General features: G+C 42.5%; 1 protein-coding gene across 1 annotated transcript in view; it reads right to left on the bottom strand.

Moving 5' to 3' along the window:
• Nucleotides 1-24165, bottom strand: part of LRP1B (LDL receptor related protein 1B) — a 1094775-nt gene that overhangs the window by 58717 nt on the left and 1011893 nt on the right. The window contains exons 72-76 of the mRNA XM_075284520.1: nt 23519-23641; nt 22979-23101; nt 22581-22715; nt 11740-11874; nt 1215-1334 (exon numbers count right to left, since the gene is read on the bottom strand). Of these exons, the coding sequence (XP_075140621.1) occupies nt 1215-1334; nt 11740-11874; nt 22581-22715; nt 22979-23101; nt 23519-23641 (636 nt within the window). The remainder of the gene's footprint in view (nt 1-1214; nt 1335-11739; nt 11875-22580; nt 22716-22978; nt 23102-23518; nt 23642-24165) is intronic.

Below are 24165 nucleotides of genomic sequence, written 5' to 3'. Positions count from 1 at the left end.
AATGAAGCTGCCTTGTCCAAATGTGCTTTTTCATACCTCAGGCAACTCTATTTGTGGCGTACGTGCAGAAACGGCTTCTTTCTCATCACTCTCCCATACAGCTTCTATTTGTGCAAAGTGCGCTGTATTGTTGACCGATGCACAGTGACACCATCTGCAGCAAGATGATGCTGCAGCTCTTTGGAGGTGGTCTGTGGATTGTCCTTGACTGTTCTCACCATTCTTCTTCTCTGCCTTTCTGATATTTTTCTTGGCCTGCCACTTCTGGGCTTAACAAGAACTGTCCCTGTGGTCTTCCATTTCCTTACTATGTTCCTCACAGTGGAAACTGACAGGTTAAATCTCTGAGACAGCTTTTTGTATCCTTCCCCTGAACAACTATGTTGAACAATCTTTGTTTTCAGATCATTTGAGAGTTGTTTTGAGTAGCCCATGATGCCACTCTTCAGAGGAGATTCAAATAGGAGATCAACTTGCAATTGGCCACCTTAAATACCTTTTCTTATGATTGGATACATCTGGCTATGAAGTTCAAAGCTCACTGAGGTTACAAAACCAATTTTGTGCTTCAGTAAGTCAGTAAAAAGTAGTTAGGGGAATTCAAATCAATAAAATGATAAGGGTGCCCATACTTTTGCACCGGTCAAATTTTGGTTTAATGCATATTGCACATTTTCTGTTAGTACAATAAACCTCATTTCACTCCTGAAATATTACTGTGTCCATCAGTTATTAGATATATCAAACTGAAATGGCTGCTGCAAACACCAAAATATTTAGAACAAAAAATGATTAAGATTAATAGGGGTGCCCAAACTTTTTCATAGGACTGTACTTTTGTGCAGTTACATCGAGAATCATAGAGAATAATAAGTCGCTGCAGTAGGGTTGAGCGATCGGGAAAGATCAGAACCCGATTGTCGATCGAGCAAATTTCACGATTGGGTGGAAAATTATCAAAAATCGGATTTTGAAATCTCAAGATCAGCTCAACCCTACTGTATATATGATATACAATTAGGGTTGAGCGATCGGGATCAGGAGAAGATCAGAACACGATCGCGATCGCCTGGAAAATGATCAGAAATCAGATTTTAAAATCGATCCTGAAATCTCAAGATCGGCTCAACCCTACTCTACATATAAACTAATATAACAGGCAAATGCAGAACATACAGATCCTGAAATAGAAGCTAAAAGAAAATCCAGTTTACCTTTGATGATACAACTGCTGCCCCTCTCTATGAAGTTTCGGTCACAAGAGCATCGGTAGGATCCCTTTAAATTAGTGCAGTGGTGTGAACAGCTCCCTAGGAGTAAGCACTCATTGATATCTACAACACAAAAAGACAAGAATTAGAGATGAGCGAACAGTGTTCTATCGAACACATGTTCGATCGGATATCAGGGTGTTCGCCATGTTCGAATCGAATCGAACACCACGTGGTAAAGTGCGCCAAAATTCGATTCCCCTCTCACCTTCCCTGGCGCCTTTTTTGCACCAATAACAGCGCAGGGGAGGTGGGACAGGAACTACGACACTGGGGGCATTGAAAAAAATTGGAAAAAGTCATTGGCTGCCGAAATCAGGTGACCTCCATTTTAGACGAATAGTGGATTTCAAATCCGGGTCATATGAGAATGTGAACTTTGTGACTATGAGACAGGGATAGCTGTACAGGCAGGGATAGCTAGGGATAACCTTTATTTAGGGGGGAATGTTATTAAAAATAACTTTTTGGGGCTCTATCGGGTGTGTAATTGTGATTTTTGTGAGATAAACTTTTTCCCATAGGGATGCATTGGCCAGCGCTGATTGGCCGAATTCCGTACTCTGGCCAATCAGTGCTGGCCAATGCATTCTATTAGCTTGATGAAGCAGAGTGTGCACAAGGGTTCAAGCGCACCCTCGGCTCTGATGTAGCAGAGCCGAGGCTGCACAAGGGTTCAAGCGCACCCTCGGCTCTGATGTAGGAGAGCCGAGGGTGCACTTGAACCCTTGTGCACCCTCAGCTCTGCTACATCAGAGCCGAGGGTGCGCTTGAACCCTTGTGCACACTCTGCTTCATCAAGCTAATAGAATGCATTGGCCAGCGCTGATTGGCCAGAGTACGGAACTCGACCAATCAGCGCTGGCTCTGCTGGAGGAGGCGGAGTCTAAGATCGCTCCACACCAGTCTCCATTCAGGTCCGACCTTAGACTCCGCCTCCTCCGGCAAAGCCAGCGCTGATTGGCCGAAGGCTGGCCAATGCATTCCTATGCGAATGCAGAGACTTAGCAGTGCTGAGTCAGTTTTGCTCAACTACACATCTGATGCACACTCGGCACTGCTACATCAGATGTAGCAATCTGATGTAGCAGAGCCGAGGGTGCACTAGAACCCCTGTGCAAACTCAGTTCACGCTAATAGAATGCATTGGCCAGCGCTGATTGGCCAATGCATTCTATTAGCCCGATGAAGTAGAGCTGAATGTGTGTGCTAAGCACACACATTCAGCACTGCTTCATCACGCCAATACAATGCATTAGCCAGTGCTGATTGGCCAGAGTACGGAATTCGGCCAATCAGCGCTGGCTCTGCTGGAGGAGGCGGAGTCTAAGGTCGGACCTGAATGGAGACTGGTGTGGAGCGATCTTAGACTCCGCCTCCTCCAGCAGAGCCAGCGCTGATTGGTCGAGTTCCGTACTCTGGCCAATCAGCGCTGGCCAATGCATTCTATTAGCCCGATGAAGTAGAGCTGAATGTGTGTGCTTAGCACACACATTCAGCTCTACTTCATCAGGCTAATAGAATACATTGGCCAATCAGCGCTGGCCAATGCATTCTATTAGCTTGATGAAGCAGAGTGTGCACAAGGGTTCAAGCGCACCCTCGGCTCTGATGTAGCAGAGCCGAGGCTGCACAAGGGTTCAAGTGCACCCTCGGCTCTCCTACATCAGAGCCGAGGGTGCGCTTGAACCCTTGTGCACACTCTGCTTCATCAAGCTAATAGAATGCATTGGCCAGCACTGATTGGCCAGAGTACGGAATTCGGCCAATCAGCGCTGGCCAATGCATTCTATTAGCCCGATGAAGTAGAGCTGAATGTGTGTGCTAAGCACACACATTCAGCACTGCTTCATCACGCCAATACAATGCATTAGCCAGTGCTGATTGGCCAGAGTACGGAATTCGGCCAATCAGCGCTGGCTCTGCTGGAGGAGACGGAGTCTAAGATCGCTCCACACCAGTCTCCATTCAGGTCCGACCTTAGACTCCGCCTCCTCCAGCAGAGCCAGCGCTGATTGGCCGAATTCCGTACTCTGGCCAATCAGCACTGGCTAATGCATTGTATTGGCTTGATGAAGCAGTGCTGAATGTGTGTGCTTAGCACACACATTCAGCTCTACTTCATCGGGCTAATAGAATGCATTGGCCAATCAGCGCTGGCCAATGCATTCTATTAGCGTGAACTGAGTTTGCACAGGGGTTCTAGTGCACCCTCGGCTCTGCTACATCAGATTGCTACATCTGATGTAGCAGTGCCGAGTGTGCATCAGATGTGTAGTTGAGCAAAACTGACTCAGCACTGCTAAGTCTGCATTCGCATAGGAATGCATTGGCCAGCCTTCGGCCAATCAGCGCTGGCTCTGCCGGAGGAGGCGGAGTCTAAGGTCGGACCTGAATGGAGACTGGTGTGGAGCTATCTTAGACTCCGCCTCCTCCAGCAGAGCCAGCGCTGATTGGTCGAGTTCCGTACTCTGGCCAATCAGCACTGGCCAATGCATTTCTATGGGGAAAAGTTAGCTTGCGAAAATCGCAAACTGACAGGGATTTCCATGAAATAAAGTGACTTTTATGCCCCCAGACATGCTTCCCCTGCTGTCCCAGTGTCATTCCAGGGTGTTGGTATCATTTCCTGGGGTGTCATAGTGGACTTGGTGACCCTCCAGACACGAATTTGGGTTTCCCCCTTAACGAGTTTATGTTCCCCATAGACTATAATGGGGTTCGAAACCCATTCGAACACTCGAACAGTGAGCGGCTGTTCGAATCGAATTTCGAACCTCGAACATTTTAGTGTTCGCTCATCTCTAACAAGAATAACTTGAATACACCATAGATTGCAACACTATACGCAGATAAATTCAATTATTATAGATCCTTATTAGTCATATCCACTAGAGATGAGCGAACACTAAAATGTTCGAGGTTCGAAATTCGATTCGAACAGCCGCTCACTGTTCGAGTGTTCGAATGGGTTTCGAACCCCATTATAGTCTATGGGGAACATAAACTCGTTAAGGGGGAAACCCAAATTCGTGTCTGGAGGGTCACCAAGTCCACTATGACACCCCAGGAAATGATACCAACACCCTGGAATGACACTGGGACAGCAGGGGAAGCATGTCTGGGGGCATAAAAGTCACTTTATTTCATGGAAATCCCTGTCAGTTTGCGATTTTCGCAAGCTAACTTTTCCCCATAGAAATGCATTGGCCAGTGCTGATTGGCCAGAGTACGGAACTCGACCAATCAGCGCTGGCTCTGCTGGAGGAGGCGGAGTCTAAGATAGCTCCACACCAGTCTCCATTCAGGTCCGACCTTAGACTCCGCCTCCTCCGGCAGAGCCAGCGCTGATTGGCCGAAGGCTGGCCAATGCATTCCTATGCGAATGCAGACTTAGCAGTGCTGAGTCAGTTTTGCTCAACTACACATCTGATGCACACTCGGCACTGCTACATCAGATGTAGCAATCTGATGTAGCAGAGCCGAGGGTGCACTAGAACCCCTGTGCAAACTCAGTTCACGCTAATAGAATGCATTGGCCAGCGCTGATTGGCCAATGCATTCTATTAGCCCGATGAAGTAGAGCTGAATGTGTGTGCTAAGCACACTCATTCAGCACTGCTTCATCACGACAATACAATGCATTAGCCAGTGCTGATTGGCCAGAGTACGGAATTCGGCCAATCAGCGCTGGCTCTGCTGGAGGAGGCGGAGTCTAAGGTCGCTCCACACCAGTCTCCATTCAGGTCCGACCTTAGACTCCGCCTCCTCCGGCAGAGCCAGCGCTGATTGGCCGAAGGCTGGCCAATGCATTCCTATGCGAATGCAGACTTAGCAGTGCTGAGTCAGTTTTGCTCAACTACACATCTGATGCACACTCGGCACTGCTACATCAGATGTAGCAATCTGATGTAGCAGAGCCGAGGGTGCACTAGAACCCCTGTGCAAACTCAGTTCACGCTAATAGAATGCATTGGCCAGCGCTGATTGGCCAATGCATTCTATTAGCCCGATGAAGTAGAGCTGAATGTGTGTGCTAAGCACACACATTCAGCTCTACTTCATCGGGCTAATAGAATGCATTGGCCAGCGCTGATTGGCCAGAGTACGGAACTCGACCAATCAGCGCTGGCTCTGCTGGAGGAGGCGGAGTCTAAGGTCGGACCTGAATGGAGACTGGTGTGGAGCGATCTTAGACTCCGCCTCCTCCAGCAGAGCCAGCGCTGATTGGCCGAATTCCGTACTCTGGCCAATCAGCACTGGCTAATGCATTGTATTGGCGTGATGAAGCAGTGCTGAATGTGTGTGCTTAGCACACACATTCAGCTCTACTTCATCGGGCTAATAGAATGCATTGGCCAGCGCTGATTGGCCGAATTCCGTACTCTGGCCAATCAGTGCTGGCCAATGCATTCTATTAGCTTGATGAAGCAGAGTGTGCACAAGGGTTCAAGCGCACCCTCGGCTCTGATGTAGGAGAGCCGAGGGTGCACTTGAACCCTTGTGCACCCTCAGCTCTGCTACATCAGAGCCGAGGGTGCGCTTGAACCCTTGTGCACACTCTGCTTCATCAAGCTAATAGAATGCATTGGCCAGCGCTGATTGGCCAATGTATTCTATTAGCCTGATGAAGTAGAGCTGAATGTGTGTGCTAAGCACACACATTCAGCTCTACTTCATCGGGCTAATAGAATGCATTGGCCAGCGCTGATTGGCCAGAGTACGGAACTCGACCAATCAGCGCTGGCTCTGCTGGAGGAGGCGGAGTCTAAGATCGCTCCACACCAGTCTCCATTCAGGTCCGACCTTAGACTCCGCCTCCTCCAGCAGAGCCAGCGCTGATTGGCCGAATTCCGTACTCTGGCCAATCAGCACTGGCTAATGCATTGTATTGGCTTGATGAAGCAGTGCTGAATGTGTGTGCTTAGCACACACATTCAGCTCTACTTCATCGGGCTAATAGAATGCATTGGCCAATCAGCGCTGGCCAATGCATTCTATTAGCGTGAACTGAGTTTGCACAGGGGTTCTAGTGCACCCTCGGCTCTGCTACATCAGATTGCTACATCTGATGTAGCAGTGCCGAGTGTGCATCAGATGTGTAGTTGAGCAAAACTGACTCAGCACTGCTAAGTATGCATTCGCATAGGAATGCATTGGCCAGCCTTCGGCCAATCAGCGCTGGCTCTGCCGGAGGAGGCGGAGTCTAAGGTCGGACCTGAATGGAGACTGGTGTGGAGCGACCTTAGACTCCGCCTCCTCCAGCAGAGCCAGCGCTGATTGGCCGAATTCCGTACTCTGGCCAATCAGCACTGGCTAATGCATTGTATTGGCTTGATGAAGCAGTGCTGAATGTGTGTGCTTAGCACACACATTCAGCTCTACTTCATCGGGCTAATAGAATGCATTGGCCAATCAGCGCTGGCCAATGCATTCTATTAGCGTGAACTGAGTTTGCACAGGGGTTCTAGTGCACCCTCGGCTCTGCTACATCAGATTGCTACATCTGATGTAGCAGTGCCGAGTGTGCATCAGATGTGTAGTTGAGCAAAACTGACTCAGCACTGCTAAGTCTCTGCATTCGCATAGGAATGCATTGGCCAGCCTTCGGCCAATCAGCGCTGGCTCTGCCGGAGGAGGCGGAGTCTAAGGTCGGACCTGAATGGAGACTGGTGTGGAGCGATCTTAGACTCCGCCTCCTCCAGCAGAGCCAGCGCTGATTGGTCGAGTTCCGTACTCTGGCCAATCAGCGCTGGCCAATGCATTCTATTAGCCCGATGAAGTAGAGCTGAATGTGTGTGCTTAGCACACACATTCAGCTCTACTTCATCAGGCTAATAGAATACATTGGCCAATCAGCGCTGGCCAATGCATTCTATTAGCTTGATGAAGCAGAGTGTGCACAAGGGTTCAAGCGCACCCTCGGCTCTGATGTAGCAGAGCTGAGGGTGCACAAGGGTTCAAGTGCACCCTCGGCTCTCCTACATCAGAGCCGAGGGTGCGCTTGAACCCTTGTGCAGCCTCGGCTCTGCTACATCAGAGCCGAGGGTGCGCTTGAACCCTTGTGCACACTCTGCTTCATCAAGCTAATAGAATGCATTGGCCAGCACTGATTGGCCAGAGTACGGAATTCGGCCAATCAGCGCTGGCCAATGCATCCCTATGGGAAAAAGTTTATCTCACAAAAATCACAATTAAACACCCGATAGAGCCCCAAAAAGTTATTTTTAATAACATTCCCCCCTAAATAAAGGTTATCCCTAGCTATCCCTGCCTGTACAGCTATCCCTGTCTCATAGTCACAAAGTTCACATTCTCATATGACCCGGATTTGAAATCCACTATTCGTCTAAAATGGAGGTCACCTGATTTCGGCAGCCAATGACTTTTTCCAATTTTTTTCAATGCCCCCAGTGTCGTAGTTCCTGTCCCACCTCCCCTGCGCTGTTATTGGTGCAAAAAAGGCGCCAGGGAAGGTGGGAGGGGAATCGAATTTTGGCGCACTTTACCACGTGGTGTTCGATTCGATTCGAACATGGCGAACACCCTGATATCCGATCGAACATGTGTTCGATAGAACACTGTTCGCTCATCTCTAATATCCACCAAAACTTGTTATTTTTATACTGTCTGGGATCTGATGTTAAATTTTTTTTATATACAATATTTTTGCCTTTTTCAGTCTTGACCTACAGTAAAGTTATGGCATAACATAGAAAAAAATTCATGAATAGGGTTGAGCGATCGGGATCAGGAAAGATCGGATCTCCATCGGTGATCGAGTAAATTTCACGATCGGGATCGGCTGGAAAATGATTGGAAATCGGATTTTAAAATCGATCCTGAAATCTCAAGATCGGCTTAACCTTATTCATGAATAATTTGCATAACCTATTTCTTCTACGATGCATTGGTTGGGATAGTCTATTAGATAGGGTTGGGCTAGTCCACCAGAATACCATTGGGTCCATGGTAGAACTGAGGTTCTTGGTAACTTTGGAGCCAATTACTTGCCACTAGGTTCTATTTGTTAGGCTAGATTCACATGGATTTATGGATTTTGCGGGAGGACAAGAGACTTCAAGCGTAATTTGCACAAAGCAGGACACATTTTTCCTGCCCCTAGCTTGGATAAACAATGAGTTATGGTTGGATATAGAGGACTTCAGGTTCCAACTGTGGCACGTTTGCCCAGCTATAGGAGTGGTAGCTCGAATTTTGGTGGCAGATTCCATGAAACATCCTTGGTACGATCCTCAAATAGTCTATTACATCTTATTGATGGTTTGTACAATGTTAGATTATATAGATTTCAGTCCAATCAAAAGCGGACCAGTATGTTGTTCTGTATAGATGGAGGATGGACTGATAGTACGTATAGATTCAGGTTCCAAATTCCCACTATCTGTATGACTCAGGCAAAGAAAAATACTAATGAATAAAAAAAAACATTTGCTTGGAAAATATCTAAATCCCAACTCTTTTAAGAACTCTCGCGCTACAGCATGCAACATGTTCCTGGAGAGAAAAAAAAAAAAACGTCACTTTTTATGGCTGAGAAACCTGTTGTCAATAATCAGCTCTGGCAGTAGCACCAGACACATTATCTCCCATCCCACAGGATACCTGGGAGAGAACGTGCTTTTCAAGCTCGTGTATTACTAATCCGTGATGAATTCATGACGACTTCTGTGCGGTGCAGAGCCGAGAAAGCCACAAGGCTGGCAACAGTCACACGTATTAGAGATAGGACATTGGAGGTATTTTTCTTCAAAGAACACCATATGGTTTGCGTCTTCTTAAAGTGAACCTGTCAGATTTGCTGCCCTTATATAGAACTAAGCTCTGTAACCTGCACCATTGGCACCAAGAAGGAGATGTTGGAATGGAAAGAGGTGGAATGAGACTATGGCTGAATGTAATGATGATATATGGAAGTGATTGAAAGGAAATGTTTATTGGGGAAATGGTGCAACTGAGTGGAGGCTCTAGGACCTCCAGCCTGGAGATGTGGTTGGGCATGGAGGTGTACAGGTTCTGTACAGTATCCTGCAGCTCATATATTCACAGATACTGCCTGTAGATTTTGCATACTCCTAGGTTGACAAAGTCCTGGATGGTAATGAATTTTGTGACTGACCAGGAAATGTAATCTGGTGCATGTAGGTGAGCATTATCCTACAGAAAAATGTCACTTGTCTGCCCGCCAACAGATGATAACAGTTATGGGGGCAGGCAGCCTGGTACATATCACTGAACTTAGTTTCCTAAGGGGTGATGACTGCCATATGCAATGGCTCCCCATGTCATCACACCAGCAGGGGGCAGAGTGTCGCTCCACAGCAAAGGCAGGATTAGATCGCTTACCACGAGGACTCCATACTCCAACCCAACTGTGGTTGGATCCCAAACAGAACCTGAATTTGTCGCAAGAATGATATGGTTCCAGTCCTTAACGGTTAAGGTTTCTGATACACCACACATTTGCAAACCAAGGCGAGGATGGCTGTCAATGGCTGGACATGTAATAAGTGCTGTGACACAAAATTTCCATTTGGACTTTGTAATTTCTCTCCTACTTTTGACTGCTCCAAATCATATAAACCTACTATTCGTATCTATCTATCTATCTATCTATCTATCTATCTATCTATCTATCTATCTATCTATCTATCTATCTATCTATCGTAGGGTGATCTGGTATAGATAGGTAAGGACATAGTAATTTTAGACTTTGGCCAATTTTGTCAACTTGTCTCCTTCTCCATTTAAGGTTCTTCATTTCTGATGGAAACCATTAGCAGTATGTAAATGTCTAATTACCCTGCTCTCGATCAAGCAGAACCCTGAAGGGGTCGGGTCAGGTTCACATTCACACTATAGATCTGTATGTCATGGAAATGACCTAGCCAGACACGCCACTTAGACGTACAATCCGTCAGGGCGCCAGGTCCATTTTTCTTCCAGATGTGACAGGTGGACGTTCTCCAAGTCAATAACACTTCAACAAACAGCATCACAGCAAGATATATATCTGCCGTAAAGCTGGACATGTGTGTTACAATATACCGGCAATTAACCCCTGACCTACTGACTACTGTTATAAACCTGTCAATCTCAATCCTACACTGCATTATGATGTGCAGGAACACTATTACTCCAGCAGGACAACATCATTGCATTTTTTTTTGTGCTGTGATGTCAACTGGTCCATTATGACTACAGATAGGCGAGTCTCATGAGATTTCTTATGCAAATATTCCTGAGGTTTGCCTGTTTGTTTCAGGGCAAATTTTTCTTTTGTTCCAACTGGAGGTACCATCATTATACTCTGGGGTGTCTTAAGACCCCAAGGGATCACTGATGCCAGGCATGCTCACCTCTCTGGACTAGTTTACTCTACTTGGTGGCCTCCTGGGTGATATAAGTGGCCCTAGATCAGTAATCACTTGGGTGCACCAACATTATAACCCTTGTATCAAAGCATTACAATGGTCGGTGAGACCCCATCACAGGCATCAGCAATCTTGTGGACCTATGACATCCCTCAGTGGGCCAGAGGAGGATAGAAAATGCCCAGGAGAGGACATTGGATGCTGCAAGGGACCCGAGGAGGGAAGGCGAGTATAACTGGTCTTATTTATCTGCCCCTTTGTCTCGGAAGAGACCCCAGAAAATAATAATGATCTTTGGATGGCAACCAATAATAGGATAGGATAGGATAGGCCATCAATAGTAGACATTGGATAACCCCTAATACCTGGTACTCTCAGGGGTGAAAGTTAACATCAGACTTGCCATTATTTGCCGGATCGCCCGGGCCCGATTTTGTTGCTAAAAAGCTGGAAGCCCCTGTATTAGCAATACTACGATGGCATACTTATTAGCTCTCCTCCCCGGTAGACCCGTCTGCATGTCCCACAATTCCTAGAGAGCGGATTAAATCCTTCATCCTCTGCTTGTGTGAGATAATACCGGCAGCCATAAGCTATGTATGTAGGAGTACATGAATGCCTTCTTTTTTTCCCTTGTATGCATTCTGAAATCATCCAGGGATTAACGCTCCCCCCCTCCCCCGATATATGTATTTTAGAAAAGAACACTGGTTAATATTGACTCTGCGTTGTTGACAGTAACGCGCGTTGTCATTAAATTCTTCAATATCTTATGATGTTCGTTTAATTAATTGGCATTGCTAATTCACTGCAGAATTAAATTCCTTTAATTCCTTTCATGTGGAAACCGGCGCTTCTATATTTTGGCTACAGCAATTCTTCATTATATGATGTGATTCTTTCCTAGGTTACGCATGGAGAATTAACTCGTCCCTGAAGATAGACTGCAGCTTTTCTGTAATAAACCAATAACGTTTAGAATGGAAATCACGTTTTTTTTTTTCCCCCCATCCGAGCTTGGTGAGATTTTTTTTTTTTTTTTTCCTTTTTGACACACGATCTGAAGCACCTACCTTCACATTGTCTGTTCTTCAAGTTTCTTTGGAAGCCGGTTTTACAGTGACAAAAAGCAGGTGTGCTTGTTTGATTACAGTAGGCATCGTCTCCGCAAGGATTTACCTCCGATTCGCAGGAGTACAGGCTCGGCTCTGAAGGAAATTAAAATTCAGCATGAGCGCTTCCCCCAAAATAAACAAATCAAGTCAACACAAGCGATACTTTAGGAAAAACCTTTAAAGAAAATGTTTCTGGCTCAGTCATTTTATCGTCTCGAACATTTATGTAAACCCAAGATACGAAAGAGGAGGATGAAAGATCTTCTAGATCGGGCGTTTAAAGGGAGTTTGATAGAAAGGAACGAATCCGAATTTTCCAAAAAGTTTCTGTCTCTTCACCTAAAAGAAATGGTTATACTCTGGGATCTCTCCAGACTACAGAGTATAACAAGTGGATGCCCAGGGGAGGGGAGTAAAAATGCAAGATTTTTGGATACACACTTGCAAAACAATGGACTCTAAAGAATACCACCTAGTATCAATGTAAAACCAATATAATGAGGGAAGAAGAGGGAGAAGAAGGAGAAGGAGAAAGAGCAAGGGGAGAAAGAGGGAGGAGGAAGAGGGAGAGGAGGAAGAGGAGGAGGAGGAGAGGAGGAGAGGAGGAAGAGGGAGGAGGATGAGGAATAACAGGAAGAGGAGGAAGAGGAGGAGGAGGAGGAAGAGATAGAGGAAGAGGAGGAAGAGGAGGAGGAGTAGGAAGAGCAAGAGGAGAAAGAGGGAGGAGGAAGAGGGAGAGGAGGAAGAGGAGGAGGAGGAAGAGATAGAGGAAGAGGAGGAGGAGTAGGAGTAGGAAGAGCAAGAGGAGGAAGAGAGAGGAAGAGGAGGAGGAAGAAGAGGAAGAGGAGGAGGAAGAAGAGGAGGAAGAAGAGGAGGAGGAGAAGGAATTAATAAATGTTTCACACATAGTCCCCATGATAACCCAACTAACTTATTGTGGGTTCACATCTGCGCCCAGTCACCACTTTGTGGGTTTCAGTCTTCTGCCTGAGAAACTCTGACAGGTGTGAACATGCCCTTAAAGAGATCTCTACTAGAGTTAGGTGAACCTCTGAAGATCTGTTTAGTTTCGTGTTCAGATGGTTCAGGCCAATGCTTTGTTTGGGTCAATAAGTTTGACCCGAGAGTATAATAGATTGAGGCCCAAAGGAAACAGTAAACTGTTATACTCCCATTCCATCACCACTCCTTGGCATCCTAGTGATGCCCAGCGCCCCCCTCATGGTCTTCCGCCTTCTGGTTGCCATGATTGGGCTTGTGCGGCCACATTGGGTTCACCAACATCATAACAAAGGGCGAAAGAAGATCTCTAGGGGGCGCTGGATGATGTTAAAATACCAAGGAGAGATGAGGCAAGGTGAGAATAACTGGTTATTACGTTCCCACTGCTCCCACCTGTAGAAGATCCAAAGTTTCACTTCCAGGCAAACCCAAAACTTTTGTAAAATTCAGGTAGAATCCAGCTAGTTCCAAACAAGTTAGTTCATCTCTAGTCTCTATTTTCAATGGAAGGACTACACTACCCCTTTAAGTGATATATGCCTAGAGACAGCCATATAAAAATCTAGTTAAAGGGAATGTATCCTATTAAAAATACCATCAATAAGCAGCATGTTATAGAGCAGGACGAGCTGAGCAGATCTATTCCATCTAAATTTCGGGGTCCAGTGGGCGACCCCATTTATTGTCTGTGTCCTGCATGCACATTAATACAGGAATATATAGGGAATGTTTGATGTAAAAATTAGAGTTTATTTTGTTAGATGGAGCCGTTACAACATTTAGGATTCCTATTACAGCCACTTTCCGGGTTGTATATTCCAATATCCCCATGAAAAACACCCAGTAACTTTGAATATTCTGCAAATCTTAAGAATTTATTAAGCATATTGGACAAGATTTTCCATAAAAAGCAGCAGTGGGTATTCTACTGCAATGAAAACATAAAGCGCTTTCTCGGTGCTATAATTCGTCAAATCCTGCGGCCGGACCTGGACTACAATATTTCCTGCTTTAAATGCAAACCTTTTAGTAAGAGGCATAATGTCAGTGCAGGCTGTAGATCACAATGCAGACCAGGCTGTATACATGTCACTTTGGTAGGGACACAGTGAAAAATTTCACATTTGGGTTAAAATGAAATATTCTTAATATTGTGAATTTCTATCTGAGCCATAAGTTGCAGAATTTGTCCCTTGTAGCGACATAGAAATGCACAAATAGGCGACACAGTAATGGGGGAACTTGGAATGTAATGTAAGCAAGATATATTGCAGATGAGGGCTTGGGATAGCTTTTTTGCAAATTTGATCAACAGAAGGGAACTATAGAAATACAGAAAAACAATGACATACCTTCTGAAGGTCCCTCGTTCCAGCAATGGGGGTGCAATCCCAGACTTGAATGCACATGTAACCTCTAAGGCGAGTAAGGGTTGAGCGATCGGGATCAGAAAAGATCAGATGCCAATTGGCGATCAAGAAAATTTCTCGATCGGGATCGGCTGGAAAATTATTGGAAATCGGATTTTGAAATCTCAATATCGGCTCAAGCACTGACTAGGGTTGAGCGATCGGGAAAGATTGGATGCCGATCGAGCAAATTTCACGATCAGGATTGGCTGGAAATTGATCGGAAATCGGATTTTAAAATCGATCCTGAAATCTCAAGATCGGCTCAACCCTAGTCTCCACTTACTATTTGATGAGGACGGTAAGTACTGGGGGCCCACCGGGCAGTGCTGGAATGGAGGGACCTTTAGTAGGTATAGCCCTGATCTCAACACCCTCCAGTCTATCCAGGATGGCATAAAGACACAGACGGATTGGAGCAAGCAACATCCACAGAAGATCTGTGCTTAGTTCTCCAAGATGGCAGTGGGAAAAACTTCCCTGCCGAGTTCTGCCAAAAACTGCCTGCAAGTACCAAGAAGAACTGATGGAAAGCAAAGGGCAAAGATCACACCAAATATTGATTGGATTTACATTTCTCTGTGAGTGCCACAATGTCTCGATACAGCTGATCTGTGAGGGTGCTGAGATCTGCAGATATAAGGATAAGTAATCAAACTTAGAAACTTGAATCTGAGAACTGGTTGCAGTTTGAAAACTCACAAATGTCAAGGTAAACTTTGCTACGTCTCTTGAATTTAATTAGTGAAATAATATTAATAAAGATACCTCTCTGTTAATATTAATTATATGACTCAGATTCTTGGTGACCTGAAGTTTGGTTCATGCATTTAAAAAATATATCAGGACGCAGCAGAAGCTTAACATATAAGCAGATAGTCAGCTGGGAGTATAATCTGGATATGGATCCAATTAGGGATGATCTTTAAATCTATCTTGTTATTTGCAGAGCTCTTATCTGGCGTCTACACCTGCTGGACGGCATGTGTCTGATATATGAATATCCAAACTTCTATCTGCCTCCTCCGATGTCACTGTGAGTATCTCTATATTTATCTAGATGAAGGTCATTCTGAGCATCAACCTGTCCAAACATCTAAATGCATTGCTGCAAATGTTCCTCGGGGTCATTCTTTCTAAATAAATGAGGAGCAAAAGTCAATTTTAAGGGTAAGTCATAGATCATTCTAAGTATTGTAATGTGGCCAAGTTTATTACAAAGTATCAACCTATTGGCTATCCCAAGCAGTGCTGATTTAGTGGACCCTGTTCAAAGGTTTTATAAGAAGCCCCTACTTATTTTATTTTTCCTTATGTATCCAACACAATATAGAGTTCCCTCAAGTAGCCCCCTGCCTCTATACTCAATTAACCCCTGTCACCATGGAGCTGCCTGCATGCTGCAACTGTTGTCCTATGTACAAGAATATAGTTACTATATCACTGTCCCCTATGTACAAGAATATAACTACTATAATACTACTATGTACAAGAATATAACTACTATAATACTGCATCCTGTGTACAAGAATATAACTACTATAATACTGCCTCCTATGTACAAGAATATAACTACTATAATACTACCTCCTATGTACAAGAATATAACTACTATAATACTACTATGTACAAGAATATATCTACTATAATACTGCTCCTATGTACAAGAATATAACTACTATAATACTACTATGTACAAGAATATATCTACTATAATACTGCATCCTGTGTACAAGAATATAACTACTATAATACTACTCCTATGTACAAGAATATAACTACTATAATACTGCTCCTATGTACAAGAATATAACTACTATAATACTACCTCCTATGTACAAGAATATAACTACTATAATACTGCTCCTATGTACAAGAATATAACTACTATAATACTACGCCTATGTACAAGAATATAACTACTATAATACTACCTCCTATGTACAAGAATATAACTACTATAATACTACCTCCTATGTACAAGAATATAACTACTATAATACTGCTCCTATGTACAAGAATATAACTACTATAATACTGCTCCTATGTACAAGAATATAACTACTATAATACTACTCCTATGTACAAGAATATAACTACTATAATACTACTCCTATGTACAAGAATATAAGTAATATAATACTACTCCTATGTACAAGAATATAACTACTATAATACTACCTCCTATGTACAAGAATATAACTACTATAATACTACCTCCTATGTACAAGAATATAACTACTATAATACTACCTCCTATGTACAAGAATATAACTACTATAATACTGCTCCTATGTACAAGAATATAACTACTATAATACTGCTCCTATGTACAAGAATATAACTACTATAATACTACTCCTATGTACAAGAATATAACTACTATAATACTACTCCTATGTACAAGAATATAAGTAATATAATACTACTCCTATGTACAAGAATATAACTACTATAATACTACCTCCTATGTACAAGAATATAACTACTATAATACTACCTCCTATGTACAAGAATATAACTACTATAATACTACCTCCTATGTACAAGAATATAACTACTATAATACTGCTCCTATGTACAAGAATATAACTACTATAATACTACTCCTATGTACAAGAATATAACTACTATAATACTACCTCCTATGTACAAGAATATAACTACTATAATACTGCTCCTATGTACAAGAATATAACTACTATAATACTACTCCTATGTACAAGAATATAACTACTATAATACTACCTCCTATGTACAAGAATATAACTACTATAATACTACCTCCTATGTACAAGAATATAACTACTATAATACTGCTCCTATGTACAAGAATATAACTACTATAATACTGCTCCTATGTACAAGAATATAACTACTATAATACTACTCCTATGTACAAGAATATAACTACTATAATACTACTCCTATGTACAAGAATATAAGTAATATAATACTACTCCTATGTACAAGAATATAACTACTATAATACTACCTCCTATGTACAAGAATATAACTACTATAATACTACCTCCTATGTACAAGAATATAACTACTATAATACTACCTCCTATGTACAAGAATATAACTACTATAATACTGCTCCTATGTACAAGAATATAACTACTATAATACTACGCCTATGTACAAGAATATAACTACTATAATACTGCTCCTATGTACAAGAATATAACTACTATAATACTACTCCTATGTACAAGAATATAACTACTATAATACTACTCCTATGTACAAGAATATAACTACTATAATACTACTTCTATGTACAAGAATATAACTACTATAATACTACCTCCTATGTACAAGAATATAACTATAATACTACCTCCTATGTACAAGAATATAACTATAATACTACCTCCTATGTACAAGAATATAACTACTATAATACTACTCCTATGTACAAGAATATAACTACTATAATACTGCTCCTATGTACAAGAATATAACTACTATAATACTACCTCCTATGTACAAGAATATAACTACTATAATACTACTCCTATGTACAAGAATATAACTACTATAATACTACCTCCTATGTACAAGAATATAACTATAATACTACCTCCTATGTACAAGAATATAACTATAATACTACCTCCTATGTACAAGAATATAACTACTATAATACTACTCCTATGTACAAGAATATAACTACTATAATACTGCTCCTATGTACAAGAATATAACTACTATAATACTGCTCCTATGTACAAGAATATAACTACTATAATACTGCTCCTATGTACAAGAATATAACTACTATAATACTGCTCCTATGTACAAGAATATAACTACTATAATACTGCTCCTATGTACAAGAATATAACTACTATAATACTGCTCCCATGTACAAGAATATAACTACTATAATACTGCTCCCATGTACAAGAATATAACTACTATAATACTGCTCCCATGTACAAGAATATAACTACTATAATACTGTCCCCTATGGGCAAACTATAATGGGAACATTCTAATGGATGCAGTTACATATGAAACTATATTAAATGAACAGATTTTGCCTTTTTATTCCTTTTCTCTTTGTTCCGTCCATGTTTTCCCTCTCGTCTGTTTTCGGCACAACAAACAGTTCTACATAAAGCCGCTGGATAAAACATAATGAGTTTACCTCCCCATTACCCTTTATAAAGTTCACCTCTTCAGCTGTGCATTAAATGCTTAAGACAAAACCCGAGTAACATGCGCTTTCTTATGATGTTTCACTTCAAAATTTTCTCTGAACTTCACTTTCTAAAGGGCAAAATTGTAAAAAATGTATCAAACATTAAAATCTCAGGTAAATCTCCTGTTGACGTTATAGATTTTGCTGTGGGTTTGAAGTAAATCCTCCTCATTGCCTGGTAACATCACATTCACTCCACTGTCTAAGACTCCTCTGACAGGTTCCTTGTCTGGCTATGATATTGCTGTGTTAGTGCATCTGCCTGTGGAGGCAAAATTAGAAAGTGAGCTCCACTGGAGCAGGATCCCATTCCGAGAACAAAGCCGCGTGTCAGTAATCTATGAATAAAAGATGACAAATGACTGCAAACTGCATCTTAGGAATTGTCTTACTGTGTACTTGACTACACAAGGGCATAACCAATGTATCGGAACTACCGGGACGTACTGTACGGTTTATCTACAGATGTGTCCACACTTAACTTTTGTTTTAATTTGGTTATTTCTCAAGAAACACATTCACATCAAAATATGGTAAAAAGAAAAAAAAGAATTTGACAGGCTGCAATTCCCATCACAACCACTGGGCGGACACAGGCGGTAGTATAGACATCTTGTGACAGAGTATCATAAAATTATGTTTATAACTGATCATAGGTCATCTCGCTTCTCGGAATGCGTTGGGCCAAGTGGAAAGGCAAGGAAGTGGCATGTGTAGATGGTGTGAGTGGATAGTCTCCTTCAGATCTCATGTATGGCTGTATTGGGGTGCCCATAGAGTGACATAAGCAGACAAAGTATGTACACATCTACTACTAACTAGAAGGAGACCGTAGTAGTGACATGTTGCAAATAAGACCGCCCTCTGCTGGACATTTCCTTGACCTCGGTACCCAATAATGTGCTATTATGACAGGTAATACTTTGCCATAGGGCTACATGGGATCTAAGTATAAAAGTCAATGGGGCAGATAACAGTTACCCTTGACAAAACAATGGGAGAACTGTTGCAATTGTACTGATAAAGGACCCCTATTGTAGAAATCCAATCTGTCTGGTGGCTTTTGATGGGGTTGACCCAATCCCTTTACCAGTAGGCACCCAGAACATGTATAGTCTGAGCAGAAGAACATCTTGAACCTCTCGGGTACCAATGCAAAATATGTAATGGGGACACCAATTACCATGTGCTGTCTATAATACTGGTGTCGTCTTATGTTGTAGAGAGGAGTTGGGCTCCCCCATAGCCACACCCCTGGTCCTGATCCTAATCTTGAGAATTCTATATCACACGATGATGATTTACTGTAACATAACACATGAATACATTTGAAGTGGCAAAATAAACTTTTTAAAGATTTTTTGCCTCCATACAATCTTGGAATTTGGTCCCAATGTCTTTAAGAGGTTGTTCCACAATCAGAACGTCTAACCTATCCACGGTAAAGGCGATGAATGTTTAATCTATGGGGGCTGCAATATCCAGACATGGGGAGAAAGAGTTCCATGTCCATTGACTGAGGGTCACACACGGGCCTTGGTGCTCATTTCAAAGTCAATGGCAAAGATAGGTCGATACTGCATTTGGCCACCCCTGATAATCCCATAGACAATGAATGACCATACACGTGTCCTGTATCCTATGGCCAGGTGATAAGTTGCGATGTCGGGACAACTCCTTTAACCACTGTTTTAGGGGCCCCGAGTGTCCCTGACACCCAGAGGTTTTCTCACATTGGCCTAAACACCTTTTAATAGTCAGCATTTTCTATGTAATTGAATTCTTTTTTTCCCCGAGTATATACAGATTAGCACAAGTATAATGCCGGAGTGTGGACTGAAAAGCAATATATTTCAATTTAATTGAGATTGTCTGGGCATGGAATTAACTCCCTCTTTGCTTTCAGCCATTAATTGCATTATTCCACATCTCACTAACTTCATGCCTCCTTAGCTTGCATTTTAAATAGTCGCTTTATACATTATTTTTTTTTAAAGGAATGGTTGCATTTTCCAAAAAAGAATTAAAATAAAACAAGTAACAGAATTCAAGAACCAGGACAATCTATAGGTTCGCGGGGGATTTGTCCTTGATCTGTTAATTTTTGCAAGAAATGTACCCGCCCCAGAAGAGCCAGTCCTGGAATACATAGACATCTTCTCCTTAGGGATACTGTTCATGATTCAGAAATTTGGAAATGTGACGGCAATAAATGAAAATCCCAACAAAGCCCAGACAGCAACAATACAATAAAATGTTCCAAGAATGATCAGGGTTATCCACTCACGTAGACGCCGCTCTCTATGGACGCTTCATGTAAATTCTCTTGCGGCAAACATGTCCTTTTCATGAACGGTTATATTACAAATGACTATCACACAAGGCTAGAAACTTATTGAATGAATTATAGGGGTAACACAGTGGCTCAGTGGTTAGCAATGTTGCCTTGCAGTGCTGGAGTCCTGGGTTTGAATCCTGCCAAGGACAACATCTGCATTTACATCTGCCAATGTTTGTGTAGATTTCTTCCCATACTCCAAGGACATACTGATAGGGAAAAAATATAAACTCTATATGGTGCTCACAATCTACATAGTAAAAAAACAACAACTTATTACATGAATTGACACAATTTGTTCATTGATGATACTGTTAGTTTCTATAGCAAAACCACAGTAAGGTCAGGACTTGCAGACAATGAAATGTCATAATTCGATTGAGGCCATCACACAATAACAGTGATATTTTAGTCCTATACTAAGGGGGTGTTCACTCATACAGTAGTTAGATGTGGGTGCAGCTAGTTCTTCCAGATTACTGTTGGTGCACAGAGCCAGGGAAAAGAACCCTGAATCCCAGGCAGAGCAGGAGGCCATAGGCCAGATGTCTACAAGATGCTAGATTACGTCTATAACCTCCATCCTTAGGGAGAGACCACCTTTTCAGATGTGTGGAGACTTATACAGCCATAGTCGCTCCACTGCTAAGGAACATGGGAGGAATATGCAAATCTGTCTCCCAAGATGTAAACAGGGAGACAGTGCCTCTGTTATGCTGCCCTCTATGGGAAGCACCCTGAACATCATGCCCAACTTTCCCAGAAGTCTTTACTGCATGATGCGAGGTTATAACCAAATCAATTTCTCCGCCACAGATGGCACAGTTTCTGTCTGGTTGGACTTTATCAGCACAGCCTAGAGAGAACAGATTTGGTAGAAGTGAGGGTTCAGGGTGCTTCCCATATAGGGCAGCATAACAGAGGCACTGCCTCCCTGTTTACATCTTGGGAGACAGATTTGCATATTCCTCCCATACAAGATGCTAGGAATACTGATATCTGCGTCTCCGTGTGTAGCATGATGCAGTCACCGCGTGGTACTCACATGCCAACAGTGATTGAGATTCCTTGTAGACTGCATGCTTAAAGTAAAGTTGCAGATGTATTCTGGGATCAGCTGATTATAATTTTTATTGTGTTTTTTTTTAGTAATACTAGGGATGGTATTAATAGAATGGAGGCATCAGAGGACACTATGGGGAAATATTAACATAGGGGGTCATTAGAGGACATTGGGGGAATATTAGTATAAGAGGGTCATCTGGACATTGAATGAATATTAATATAAAAGAGTTATCTGGAGATATCAGAGGCAACATTAATATGATGGGACATTAGGGGACATTGGTAGAATATCAATATACGGGGACCTTGAGGGAATAATAATATAAAGGGGAGCTTTATGGTGAAATATAAAATACAAGATGGCGCAACAATGGAAATTTTGGGGGGTATTAATATAAGGGGACATTGAGGGAATAATAATATAAGGGCACAGTAGGGAGAATAATAATATAAGAGGCATAAGGGGACATGAGCAGTAAATTTTCTTCTAAGGGGACACAATTTGAGTAAGAAGACAGAGGACACTCTGGAGGACGGAAGGATTGAAGGAGCTGGAACACTCTGCATTCACCAAAACTAAAAGGGAACATGGATATGCTCAAGAGGTGCACCAATCACCGTGGCCCACACAACTTGTAGGCTAAAATTTGTATCCCACCCTGAGTATAGGGACAATAAGGATTACACTAATACAATATACTCACATGCCATAGCAATATCAATGAGATGATAAGTCTGGACCAATATGGCGGCCACATAGAACAAGCCTCACCTGTTTTGCAGCCTCGCTCATCGCTGCCATCTCCGCAGTCATCATACTGGTCACATTGCAGATCGGACGCTATGCACTTTTTATTATTGCAGGTGAATTCATCCTTCTTGCAAGGTTTCACTTTCTGCCTTGTTCCTACCAACATTTTACATAAACAAAATAAATCACAATTAGCATTCCCCCTTCATTGAGATGCAGCCGGCACGTAGCACCACTGACCAAGAAGCAGAAAGGTTCCTCATGCGTTGCAAATATAATTGTTTCAGCACCTAATTTATAGCGCACATAAACTTTCAATTAAGACTTCAATTAAGGTCAATTATGTTTTTTTTTACCGAAGGTTCCTCTCAAATTACATTAATTTAGTCCCTGAGACACATAGGGTAAATTCCACGTACCACAGTGAGCCTCATCGGAGTTATCTCCGCACTCATCCAGTTCATTACAAATCTGCTCCGTCCTCAGGCACATGTGGTTATTGTGACACCGGAAAGGCCTTGTCGATGGGCACGGAAACTTGACTTAGAAACAAAAATATCAAACATACAATGTCAATATTACAAAAGTAGGGGAACGTAATAACCAGGCAATGATATCAATTGAATTATCGATGACACTTGAATTTAGGGAATCTTGAGACCCCGGACTATTGGCTGAGGTAAGGTGACCACCTAGATGGCAATTGAGCCGCTTGGCCTAAGTATTCGCTTACATATTTGGCCATGCTTTGGAAGATTGGTAGTGAAGACCATTCTCAAGTGGGAAATGTTCTTATTTATGGCCAGATATAACACCCACCTCCAATGCTACCTGATAAAACCTCATCAGATGATGAAAGTTTTTGGGCTCGGTATGAATCATGTGACACAATTTCTTTTAATGAGTATCCCAGTTCCCAAAATGCTCCCATATATCGCTTAGGAAAGCAGGTCTCATACCACACATTTCAGGCACTTCGTCTGAGTTATCTCCACAGTCATCTTCCCCATCACAGAGCCATAGCCGCAGCTTGCACAGGGTGTTGTTGCACAGGAACTCATCCGCTCTGCATATGTTTTCCCCTTGAAGAGAAATGACGGGTATTAATTACAGCATAGATGACGAGTAATGAGACTTGACTGTGCACTTCAGTAACTATATATATAATGTATATGTAATATGTGGCTGCTATGGAACCCATAGAGAGTGTATACTCCAGGTTACATTGGTATTACTTTCTTTGGATGGACGATTGTGCTCCATAGCATGAGACCACCACAGTTCTGGTCTCTGTACCCCTCACTACCAGGGAATGCTCCAAGTGGCCAACATTAGTCTATGTACAGTTGTGCCACCAGTTAGCCAGCTGAACGATTGGACAACCATGTCATATACAGTGTGGTTAAGTTGAATCTACTATGGCTCTCTGCTCAGACTCATAGAAGGTGACCCCAAGCAGGGAGTTCCTTTAACACTTGTTGAGTGAGTGCTTATCTTTTGTAGACTTGCACATTCAGTTTGGTCCAGTTATGGACTCTAGATTTTAAGGTTTTTATACTGACTGCCAGATTGGAGTCAGGAAGGAATTATTTTCCCTGAAATGGGG

Source organism: Leptodactylus fuscus, chromosome 8, assembly GCF_031893055.1.
Source record: "Leptodactylus fuscus isolate aLepFus1 chromosome 8, aLepFus1.hap2, whole genome shotgun sequence".
Taxonomy (NCBI): Eukaryota; Metazoa; Chordata; class Amphibia; order Anura; family Leptodactylidae; genus Leptodactylus; species Leptodactylus fuscus.
The sequence above is the reverse complement of the archived record's forward strand: the minus strand, read 5'-3'. Positions and strand labels throughout refer to the sequence as shown.